Consider the following 12910-nt stretch of genomic DNA (forward strand, 5'->3'; position numbering starts at 1 on the left):
TGAAATCATAGATCTTATAGAAAAAGAAAAGTCTGTATTTGCTCTTTTTCTTTTGATGAAGTAATAAAATTCATGAAGGGCATCAAGCAGATGCAAAGCATTACATGGGTGAACAAAAGAAACAAAAAGTGAAGATTTGTCAGTTCTGGTAACTAAAACTAGGCTATGACTAGTGAACTGACAAAATTCAAAAAAACTTCTATCCCTCTCCAACCAGATGCACTAATAATTAGCTCCAGGGACCATCTTCTGTTTTTGCTCTGTTGTTATTACTGAAGATAAATGTTCTTATATCTTGTTATGCTTTATGTGATACTTTTCATTGTTATGTTTTATTTTCTTCCAGGTGAGTATGTTTTTATGGATAATGTGACTCCTGCATTAATTTCAAATCAGATTGTCTCCGCTGGTAGCTCCAGACAATGTAAGTTTAACCTTTAGCTTGACGTTATCCTCCTGATTCTTACATATTCTAATCATATACTCCCGTTATTTCAATTTATATGACATAGTTTGCCTCGACATGGAGTTTAAGAAAGAACGGAAGACTTTTGGAATGTGTGATCTTAAACATGTCATAAGATTTGTGTGGCAATCTTATGAGTCTCCTGTGGGTAGTATGGGGGGAGAGAAATAGGAGAGCTTTTGAGGAGATCGAGTCTCCTTTTTCACATCTTAAGAATAGTCTTTTATCTTTGATCGCTTTTTGGTGCACTCATTTAGCCCCTACTTGTATAGAAGATTGGGCGTCTTTTGTAGAGAATCATGTTCTGATGTAAATTCTCTACGTTTTTGGTATACTTCGTGTATACGGGAGTTCTCTCCCTTTTGATTAATACAATTTACCTTATCAAAAAAAAGATTTGTGTGGCAATAAAAACTTCCCTTTAAGGGTAAAATGGGAAGTCCAAAGTTAATTGTTTCCAGATATAGAAATGTGTCATTATTCCGGAACGGACTAATAAAAAAATAGTATCACATAAACTGGAATACAGGGAGTATATTCATTTAGCTATCTGTTGTTTCTTTTAATGGAAACACATGCAAATAATTTTGTATAAACATGCAAGCAGTGGGTGTAACCTCGGTGCTATACTAGGTAATACAATAGAAATAAAATTTATGATGCTTTGTTGCATGACATCAATACAAAAAAGAATGATATACTTTTTGTTTTCATAGTCAGTGTTTGCTTGCAAAACAGGGAAACTAAACAAATATTCAGTAAAATCTCAAGCGATTGGTTGAAGATGATGACGACTTCATTAAGCTTTTTAGTTTGGTCTGAATGATGAAGCAGGGTGTAATAAGGACTATACTTCGAATCATGTTGAAACCCTACGAAGTTGAAGGGAAATCAAGCAAAAAGCCTAGGACGGGGCTTATTTTAGCAAAACTAGAAATTCTTGAAAAGAACATGACAACCATTAAATGTTACTGTCCAGAATACAAGGCAAAATACCATTAATCATTTGAATAACTCACATAGCTGAATTGCATGATGATAATGAGTATAAAATGTTACTGTCCAGAGTTACTGTATGTTGCATGATGAACATTATTTGTATAATATTTTTACCTTTTCCCATTGACCCTTAGGTTCCTTCATTACTGGGTTTTGGTTACCCAATTTAAATACCGCATTACCATCCAGCTTTAAAGTTATTGCAAAAATTGGGTTTTACCAACACCATTTTGAACTTATCAGTAATTTTCCATAGTTTGTATTAGTTATCTCCTTATTTATTTAATATTACAATTTGATTTTATTGTAAAATCCTTCTTTTGATATGTATGTTACTTTACATATTCTATCCTATCGGATACAGCATCTTGCCTATTATATAACTTTCAGTTCGTCTTAAAAATAAAGCAACGCTCCAGTTGTCTTTATTAATCCAGATTTTTTTTTGGTGAAAATTCAATTTGAACACACTCAACTCCGAACCATCAAAGTCTCTTTGACTTACTCCCTTTGGTATAGTTACTTGATATGACTTATAAAAAATTGTAGTTGCACGATATTCATTCGATATTGGAACGTTTCACATCATTAATATTATTTAATTAACAAGACTACTTTATAAAACCTTCACAAGTTTCAAGAGTCTAAACTCATTCGACTATTTTAACTTAAACTTTGATGAAATATTATTTTATCAAGCTAACATAGCACCTTATCTTCTGTTATTTCTTTGATGATATACAAGTCAATTGACATCTTGAACTCGTTGACCAATAAAATAATGTCACGTAAATTGGGACGTAAGGAGTAGTTACAATTTTGAACTCAATGGTTTCAAATGCACAATTTTGATTTACCTTTAACTAATCTGGGTCTCAAATCTGGTAAAAGAATGTATTTACTGAGTTGAGTTGTAGCAACATTTGGCTTTTAACCTCTTCCCAAGAAATTAATACTCCCTCCTTCCCAATTTATGTGAAGATATTTGACTGGGCACGATTTAAGAAATTAAAGAAGACTTAACCAAATACATGCAGAGTACCAACATCCTTTAAATGAGTTGCAGGTGAGAATTCCTCATGTCTTTTCAGTTTAAATAAGGTGGTTAAGGTGTCATTGTCAATTAGTCATGTCATTAAGGGTAAATCGGGGATGTTAAGATTATGTAGTTTCGAAAAACAAGAAATGTGTCATTCTTTTTGGGATATATTAAAAGAGAAAGCGTGTCACATAAAATTGGAGAGGGAGTATAAGATATTCAGTAGTCTGCCCTTTATGATCTTAAAAAGAAGAAGCATCTGTCTGTTTGAGATTTCACCTTTCTGTTATTGGGTATGCCATGTATAAATGGAACTAGGGGTGGGCATAGATTGGGCAAACCCGAAATCCAAACCAAAATCCGAATTTAATGGATTTTTTATTTAGATTTTTGGATTATGGATTGGATGTTGGATTTGATTTTTAAAATTTTTGAATTTCGGATTGGATAATGGATTTGGTACTTCAGAATTTTGGATATCCGAAAATCTAAAGTTTTTATACTTTATATTTAGTTCATTATTTGTGGGATTCCACTAGGTTGTTGTTGTTGTATATTTAGTCCATTAACCATATGCCAATAGTAATAAGTTCAACACCATACCCATTAGGTATTATCTCATATATTTAATATTAATTACTAAGTTATTGTCATAATATTCTATTCCACTAGGATATGGGAGTATAAGATATTGAGTAGTCTGCCCTTTATGATATTAAAAAGAAGAAACCTCTGTCTGTTTGAGATTTCACCTTTCTGTTATTGGGTATGCCGTGTATAATTGGAACTAGGGGTGGGCATAGTTTGGGCAAACCCGAAATCCAAACCAAAATCCGAATTTAATGGATTTTTTATTTAGATTTTTGAATTATGGATTAGATTTTGGATTTGATTTTTAAAATTTTTGGATTTCGGATTGGATAATGGATTTGGTACTTCGGAATTTTGGATATCCGAAAATCCGAAATTTTTATACTTTATATTTAATTTATTACTTGTGGGATTCCACTAGGTTGTTGTTGTTGCTGTTGTTGTATATTTAGTCCATTAACCATATGCCAATAGTAATAAGTTCAACACCCTGCCCATCATATATTCAATATTAATTACTAAGTTATTGTCATAATATTTTCCATTTGGATATGGTTTTACTATAATTGCTTCTTATCAGCCGTATTAATGTCTCATTAATGTCTCTGTCGCATTTCGTTGATAATAAATTCATTACTTGGATACTTTATTTGGATGATTGCGGTGAGAATGAGGAACTTTTCAGGCAATTTAACATGAGTAGTTCATTTGGATATTCATTTTCGTAAAAAGAAGAAACATCTCAACTTATAAGCTCAAAACCAAAAATTCAAAATATCCAAACCGATTAATCCGAAACCGAACTTAAAAAATCCGATCCAATCCGAGCTTATTTGGATTGGATTTGGATTGTCATTTCTTCAATCCGAAAACCGAAAATTCAAACCAAAATTTTCATATTTAGTCCGAACTGCCCGAATGCGCACCCTTAATTGGAACATGTAAGTTCTCAACTAGTGTTGGTACATTTGTTTTTATATGTTTTACAGGACTTACAATCTCTCAGAGTTCATGCGAATTTTGCGAAGAATACAAACACAATGGATCAAAAGATCCATATAGGTTCCAAGTCTGCAAGTACACAAACACACACACACACATATATATATCGAAAATGTAGAGCACCTCTACAGTTGGAAAACCCTTAATTTATTTATCTTAGAAGACAAATTATTGAGTATTGGAATTAAACAGTTCAAAACAGAACATAATGGATATTCAGGATATATGTAGCCCAACTTGTTTGTGATTGAGGTCTAACAATCGTTTTGTCGTTGTACTAATTTTTAGTGGTTAAATCTTCAGTCTTCTATGAAAGAAGGAAAAAAAGAACTTTATCATCGTGAGGACAGGGAAACACTTCCACATGAACTCTTTTTTCTTTTCTTTTTGATAAGCAATACAAGGAGCTTAATGGTCAGAAACTGTATGATAATTATGAAAGCTAAAGTCTGAGTTTCAATGAGACGCGTCAAATAGACCTTGAAAAGACTGTTAACTTTTTACAAATAAGTGTATAAATAAATCATACTAACTAGCCAAGGATGTGGTTAATGGTCAATCCGTTAATGAAGGTGGAGTCAACCATGAGACCAAGGTTCAAATCATAGCAGAGATAAAAAATATGATAGGTGATTTCTTTCCATCCATCTTAAGCCTTGTTGGACATAAAGCGTGTTTGGATTGGCTTAAAAGCTGGTTTGAAACGCGTCAAATAAACCTTGAAAAGACTGTAACTTTGAACAAATAAATGCGTAAATAAGTCATACTATCTACCCAAGGATGTGGTTAATGGTCAATCCGTTAATGAAGGTGGAGTAGACCATGAGACTAAGGTTCAAATCATAGTAGAGGTGAAAAAAATGTTAGGTGATTTCTTTCCATCCGTCTAAGCCTTGTTGGACATAGAGGGTGTTTGGATTGGCTTAAAAGTTGGTCAAACCAGCTTTAAAGTGCTTTTGGAAGATGGCTACTTGAGTTACAGGGTTTGGTTGAGCCCTGAATTTTGCCCTATCTTTATGCCTGTGATATTGGCGGAAGAAAAGGAAAGGTCAAATAGAAGGGAGGGAAGGGGAAATCAGTCTCTGAGGGGAGGGGAGGGCTCACCGGATCAGTGGACTAAGCTGGAATCAGACGGTAGATCGAGAAGTGACGGGAGGTTTGAATTTGGGAGAAGACGACAAAATTTTAACAGGAGGAAAAGACGTGAATGGGTTAGTGATGCGGGCTGGAAAGGCAGAATGGGTCGGTCTTCTTTTAACTATCATAGGGTCGGGCAAGATTTCAGCAAGTACAGGCCTGGGCCTCCACACAGGGGCCCAACAACTTTTTCCAATTCTATTAGAATTGATCCAAAGGGGCCCAGATTATATCAAGCTGCGTCCGATAAGGCTCCTAAACATATGGAAGCAGTCACTCCTTTTGCCAATGATGCCTCACACAGTGGTATTTCTTCACCAAGCACTAGGGACTTACGCCCCTCTTCGGCCACTGCTCCAGGAGCAGCACCGGCTAAAGCTGGTTGTGTTATTTCAATGCCCCCCGCCTCTGAAGGACCCAGCAACATCGCCCCCTCATCTCCCCCTGTGCTTTGCTGTGCTGAGGTTACAATACAATCTCCTTCCAGAGAGGCATTAATTTCAGAGGTTGGTGCCTCTCAAAGAAACGACGTGATCCACCCGGCACCCAGAGGTCCTATTGCTAGCAATGCTATGGTCTTGCATTCCTCCGGTAGGGGCAAGGAAAAGGTAACTACAGAAGACGCATGTCCAATTTCGTCACGGATTGGAGAAGGGGTTATGTCCTTATAGATGGAGGATAAACTATTAAACTTTGGGAAGTTCTTAGGTGTTTCTTTTGAAGGGAAGGAAGATAGGGTGCTAGAACTGTTGAGGGAGATTGAGCAACAGCCTTGTTATGAAGGCGCAGGGAGGGTGTTGGGTAAAGGTGTTAATCAAAATAAAATAGGGGATGTAGTGGTGTATCAGAAGAGGGGTCGAGTATGTGACATGGAGAAAGGGACCTCGGCTAGGGGGGTTGGGGAAATGAGGGCTATTGTTGCTTATGGAAGTTAAGATCCTTTCATGGAATGTCAGGGGGATGAATGACCCAAACAAAAGGGCCATCATCAAAGTGGGAGTTAGGGAGTGGGGTGCCAACCTAGTTTGTTTTCAGGAGACCAAAATGGAAGTTTTGTCGGATGCGATCGTGAGAAGTGTCTGGGGAGGTAGTTGGGTAAAATATGACTGGGTCCCAGCAGCGGGAAGTGCCGGGGGCATTCTACTTATGTGGGATGATAGAAGCTTGGAGGTAAAGGAGATTAGGAAGGGAGTTTTCTCTTTGGCAGTTCTCGTCAAAGATAGAGTGAGTGGGGTGGAGTGGGGATTTGGGGGAGTGTACGGGGCGATAAGGGAAGGGTCCAAGGTGTCTTTCTGGGAGGAACTGGCCAATATTATGGGGGAATGGGACATTCCATGGGTTCTAGGGGGAGACTTTAACACTATTAGATTCCCGGAGGAGAGATTAGGGTGCAATTTGATTTCGAGGGCCATGGAGGAGTTTTCTGACTTCATCAATGATCACTTTCTCATTGATCTTCCTCTGTCGGGGGAAAGGTTTACTTGGGCCAGGGCGGAGGATTCAAACTCAAGGTCTAGACTCGATAGATTTCTTATATCATCCTCCTGGGATGAGCTGGTGCCGAATGTGTTGTAGATCCCTTTACCTAGGCTGACTTCGGATCACTTGCCTATCTTGCTAGATGGATTCAGAGGGAGGGGGGTGCGTGCTCCCATCCGGTTCGAGAACATGTGGTTGAAAGTGCCAGGATTTTGTGACAAAGTGAAAGAATGGTGGACCAGCTACGGGGTATCAGAGTCACCCTCATTTCGTCTGTCGAAGAAACTCAAATTGCTCAAGGGAGATATTATTAGGTGGAATAAGGAGGTCTTCGGGAGGGTGGAGGTCAAAATGAAGGAGTTTATGCATGAATTGGGGGAATTAGAGAGAGGGGAAGGGGCGAGGGAGCTAGATGAATCTGAGAAAGTGAGATTAGGGGAGGTTAAGAGTGAAATAGTCGAGTTAGCAATAGCTCAGGAGACTAGTTGGCGACAAAAATCAAGGACGCTCTGGTTAAAGGAGGGGGATTCGAATACCAAGTTCTTCCATAGGGTTGCGGTTGCAAATCGAAGGAGAAACTTCATAGAGTCCTTAGTTGTAGATGGGGTGAGGATTGAGGGAGAGGAGGAGGTAAAAGGGGCGATAGTGGGGTTTTATGAGAACTTATACAAAGAGGAAGTTAGTTGGAGGCCTACTTTGGAGGGAATAGAGTTCAACCACATAGGGGAGGGAGACAATGAGTGGCTAGAAAGAGCTTTCGAGGAGGAGGAGGTGCACGATGCTGTATCGAGTTGTGCTGGCGATAAGGCCCCCGGGCTTGATGGTTTCTCCTTGGCCTTCTTCCAGCTCTGTTGGGACACCATTAAGGGGGAGTTGATGGACGCCATCGAATACTTCCACGTGAATGGTGCTTTCGAGAGAAGCATCAATGCTTCTTTTATTACCATTGTGCCTAAGAAAGAAGGCGCATCTTGTATCAGAGACTACAGGCCTATCAGTCTAGTGGGGAGCATTTACAAGATTATTTCTAAAGTGCTCTCCAACAGACTCAAGAAGGTTCTTGACGTGTCTGTTTCGTCCTCCCAGAATGTGTTTGTGGAAGGTAGGCAGATCCTGGATGCTGCTCTGGTGGCAAATGAACTTGTAAACTCCAGAAGAAAAAATAGAGAACCCGGTTTACTGTGCAAGTTGGACCTTGAGAAGGCTTTCGATCATGTCAATTGGGAATTCCTGGACTTCATTATGAAGCGGATCGGGTTTGGGGAAAGATGGAGGGATGGATCAAGTTCTGCATTTCCTCAGTCAGATTCTCTGTCCTGGTTAATGGTAGCCCGTGTGGTTTCTTTAGCAGCTCCAGGGGGCTCAGGCAAGGTGACCCCTATCCCCCATGCTATTCATTTTAGTGATGAATGCTGTGAGTAAAATGATGGATCGTGCAGCGAGTGGAGGCTTCTTGAGAGGATTCTCGGCTTCGATCGGGATGCTCAGTGCCCGAAGTGTCTCTCATTTGCTTTTTGTGGATGACACCCTGGTTTTCTGTGATGCCGATATGGATCAGTTGACTTGCCTGAAGCAGGTACTACAGTGGTTTCAGATAGTATCAGGACTCAAAATCAACCTCGGCAAGTGTGAGATTTTCCCGGTGGGTGAGGTTGCTAACATTGATGCTTTGTCTCATGTTCTCGGATGCAAGATGGGCTCTCTTCCCACTACTTACCTGGGTCTACCATTGGGCGCTTTGCAAAAGGATACTACGGTTTGGAATCCAGTCTGTTACTTTATAGATATGTATAGTGTAGTCTTGTCCCACATTGGAAGAGGAGTAATATCTCCTTGTAGTGTATAACTATAAATAGGGACCTCTTGTATTGTATTTATCATCCAATATCAATAACATATTTTCTCCCGTGCCTTCTCACATGGTATCAGAGCATTAGTGAGAAAAGATCGCTGTGCGTCATTCCAGCGTTAACCGGGAAGAAAGAACTTAGTCATCGTGTAATTTTTCCGGTGACCTAAGGCTTGTCTAAGTGAAAGTCACTTTCTGTCGGTGTTGTGCTAAAACCAACACCACCATCAGGTAGATCACCCTCCGACTACCAACCCCTTGAAATTTTATCCGGCAGAAAAGCCGCCACGCTCCTCCACGCGCCGGCAATAACTTTTCCGGCGAGGGTTCCGGCCATTTTTTCGCGAAGCTTCTTCAGGACAGTGTGCTCTCCTCAAAATTCCGAGCCTGCCCATCTAATTCAAATCAAATTCCGGCCACTTTTATATTTTTCCGGCGTGAACAGTGACCTTTCTGGCCATTTTTTGAAAATATTTCTTCAGGACAGCTTGCTCGCAAAGGAATTCCGAGTCTATCCATCCTGGTTATAACAAATTCCGACAACTTTGGAATTTTCCGACGAGCTACAGTGTTTCGGCGTGAACAGTGTTTCCGGCACAGAACAATGTTCTATTTTCCTGCTGTAAACAGTGTTTTTCAAACTATTTCTTCAGTTTTCTCACAGGAGTTACTTATTTCCACTATTTCAAGTTAACCATACTACTACAAATTGTAGCGACATGGGAACCGATGCTTTGAATAGTCGGATGGTTTCTTTAGCAGAGTATATTGAGTTCCTTCAGTATAAAGCATGTAAGCAGACATCTTCTGAGATAGTTTCTATTGTTCAAACAGGTAATAGCGTGACTTGTTTCTCCCAATGTTCATCCTCTGAGTCTTGGGTCATTGATTCAGGTGCATCAGATCATATTTCTGGTAACAAATCTCTTTTCACTACTATTTCGTATTCTCAATCTCTTCCAAAAGTCACAATGGCCAATGGGTCTCAAACCATGGCAACTGCAATAGATCAAGCAAGCCCACTTCCTTCCTTACCTTTAGATTCAGTCCTTTATGTTCCCAATAGTCCTTTTAATCTCATAGCTGTTAGTCGCTTAGCCAAATTACTTAAATGCGCTGTTTTATTTCTTGATGACCATGTTTTTATACAGGAACGCAGTACGGGGCGGATCATTGGTACCGGGCGTGAATCAAACGGACTTTATTACCTTATCCTTGCTAAATCACATGGACTCACATCTTGTCTTCCTTCTACAACTTGTCCTGTTACTGATTCACCAGATTTATTACATAAACGGTTGGGACATCCCAGTTTGTCAAAACTTCAGAAAATGGTATATGGTTTATCTCACTTGTCAGCTCTAGAGTGTGAGTCATGTCAGCTCGGTAAGCATACCCGCTCCCATTTTCCTCGGCGTCTTGATAATCGAGCAGAGTCACCTTTTACTTTAGTCCATTCAGATGTTTGGGGTCCTAGTCGGGTCAGTTCCACCTTAGGATTCCGCTACTTTGTCAGTTTCATTGATGATTATTCCAGGTGCACTTGGATATTTTTGATAAAAAATCGATCTGAGCTGTTTCCTATTTTCCAGACCTTCCACGCTGAAATTCAAAATCAATTTGGGGTTTCTATTCGCACATTTCGTAGTGATAATGCCCGAGAGTATTTGTCTTTCCCATTTCAGCAGTTTATGAAATCTCATGGGATTATTCATCAAACATCTTGTCCGTACACATCTCAACAAAATGGGGTAGCTGAAAGAAAGAATAGACATCTTATTGAAACTGCTCGTACCCTACTCATATAATCTCATGCTCCGTTGCGTTTTTGGGGGGATGCCGTTCTTACATCTTGATATCTTATTAATCGATGCCATCTTCAGCTATACAGAACCAAGTTCCATTCTCTGTCATGTTTCCCCATTTACCTTTGTTCTCTCTTCCACCCCGTATCTTTGGAAGCACTTGTTTTGTCCATAACCTTACTCCAGGAACAGATAAGTTAGCTCCTCGTGCTCTTAAGTGCGTATTTCTGGGTTTCTCGAGAACACAAAAGGGGTATCGATGCTACTCTCCTGACCTCCAGCGGTACCTTATGTCCGCTGATGTTACCTTCTTTGAAACCCAATCATACTTCACAGGTTCAGGTCATCACTTAGATATTTCTGAGGTACTACCAGTTTCATCTTTTGGAGATTCAGTCACTCCAGCTCCACCACCTACAGCTCCAGTTGTAGCTCCACCACCTATAGCTCCAGTTGTAGCTCTACCACCTATAGCTCCAGTTCCACCACCTACAGCTCCGGTTATACCACCTACAACTCTGATTATAGCTCCACCGCCTATAGCTCCAGTTCCTCCACATAATCCAGTTCAACCTTCTGCAGCTCCACCACTCTTGACTTATCATCGTCGTCCACATCCAGCATCAGGCCCAGGTGATTCACGCCCCGCATCAGATTCTGCACCTACTGCGGACTTGTCTCCTCTTAGTCAACCAATTGCACTCCGCAAAGGTGTACGATCCACACTTAATCCTAATCCCCACTATGTCGGTTTAAGTTATCATCGTCTGTCGTCACCACATTATGCTTTTATATCTTCTTTGTCCACTGTTTCTATCCCTAAGTCTACAGGTGAGGCACTATCTCATCCAGGATGGCGACATGCTATGATTGACGAGATGTCTGCTTTACATGCGAGTGACACTTGGGAGCTTGTTCCTCTTCCTGCAGGTAAGTCTACTGTTGGTTGTCGTTGGGTTTATGCAGTCAAAGTCGGCCCGGATGGCCAGGTTGATCGGCTTAAGGCTCGTCTTGTTGCAAAAGGATATACTCAGATTTTTGGGCTTGATTATAGTGATACTTTCTCTCCCGTGGCTAAAGTAGCATCTGTTCGTCTCTTTTTGTCCATGGCTGCTGTACGTCATTGGCCTCTTTATCAGTTAGACATTAAGAATGCTTTTCTCCACGGTGATCTTGAGGAAGAAGTTTATATGGAGCAACCACCTGGTTTTGTTGCTCAGGGGGAGTTTAATGGTTGTGTGTGCAGATTGCGCAAGTCACTATATGGTTTGAAACAGTCCCCTCGAGCTTGGTTTGGTAAGTTCAGCACAATTATTCAGGAGTTCGGCATGACTCGTAGTGAGGCTGATCACTCTGTGTTTTATCGGCATTCTGCTCCTAATCTGTGTATTTATCTAGTGGTTTATGTTGATGATATTGTTATTACTGGTAATGATCAGGATGGTATTACTAATCTGAAGCAACATCTCTTTCAGCACTTCCAGACTAAGGATCTGGGCAGATTGAAGTATTTTCTAGGTATTGAGGTCGCTCAGTCTAGCTCAGGTATTGTTATTTCACAGCGGAAGTATGCCTTAGACATTCTTGAGGAGACTGGAATGATGGGTTGCAGACCTATTGACTCTCCTATGGATCCGAATGCTAAGCTTCTGCCTGGACAGGGGGAGCCTCTTAGAGACCCTACGAGATATAGGAGGTTGGTTGGCAAATTGAATTACCTCACAGTGACTAGACCTGACATTTCTTTTCCGGTGAGTGTTGTAAGTCAGTTTATGGATTCTCCCTGTGATAGTCACTGGGATGCAGTTGTTCGCATTCTTCGGTATATAAAGTCAGCTCCAGGCAAAGGATTACTATTCGAGGATCGAGGCCACGAGCAGATTGTTGGGTACACAGATGCTGATTGGGCAGGATCACCTTTTGATAGACGTTCTACGTCTGGATATTGTGTTCTAGTAGGAGGTAATTTGGTCTCGTGGAAGAGCAAGAAACAGAATGTAGTTGCTCGATCTAGCGCCGAAGCCGAATATCGGGCCATGGCTATGGCGACGTGTGAGTTAGTTTGGGTCAAGCAGTTGCTCAAGGAGTTAAAGTTCGGAGAAATCAGCAAGATGGAACTAGTGTGTGATAACCAAGCTGCTCTTCATATTGCGTCAAATCCGGTGTTCCATGAGAGGACTAAACACATTGAGATCGACTGTCACTTTGTCAGAGAAAAAATACTTTCAGGAGATATTGTTACAAAGTTTGTAAAGTCGAATGATCAACTAGCAGATATTTTCACTAAGTCTCTTACTGGTTCTCGTATTAGTTACATGTGTAACAAGCTCGGTACATATGATGTGTATGCACCGGCTTGAGGGGGAGTGTTAGTTTATAGATATGTATAGTGTAGTCTTGTCCCACATTGGAAGAGGAGTAATATCTCCTTGTAGTGTATATCTATAAAGAGAGATCTCTTGTATTGTATTTATCATCCAATATCAATAACATATTTTCTCCCGTGCCTTCTCACACAGTCATTGAAAGGGTTGAAAAACGAT

At 40.3% G+C, this 12910-nt stretch overlaps 1 protein-coding gene across 2 annotated transcripts in view; it reads left to right on the top strand.

Moving 5' to 3' along the window:
- The window catches only part of LOC104120595 (uncharacterized), a 34117-nt gene that overhangs the window by 10028 nt on the left and 11179 nt on the right, over positions 1 to 12910 (top strand). For both annotated transcript variants that reach the window (XM_070196656.1, XM_070196655.1), the window contains exon 2: positions 347 to 424. In XM_070196656.1, the coding sequence (XP_070052757.1) occupies positions 347 to 424 (78 nt within the window). The remainder of the gene's footprint in view (positions 1 to 346; positions 425 to 12910) is intronic.

Source organism: Nicotiana tomentosiformis, chromosome 3 (assembly GCF_000390325.3).
Source record: "Nicotiana tomentosiformis chromosome 3, ASM39032v3, whole genome shotgun sequence".
Classification (NCBI taxonomy): Eukaryota; Viridiplantae; Streptophyta; class Magnoliopsida; order Solanales; family Solanaceae; genus Nicotiana; species Nicotiana tomentosiformis.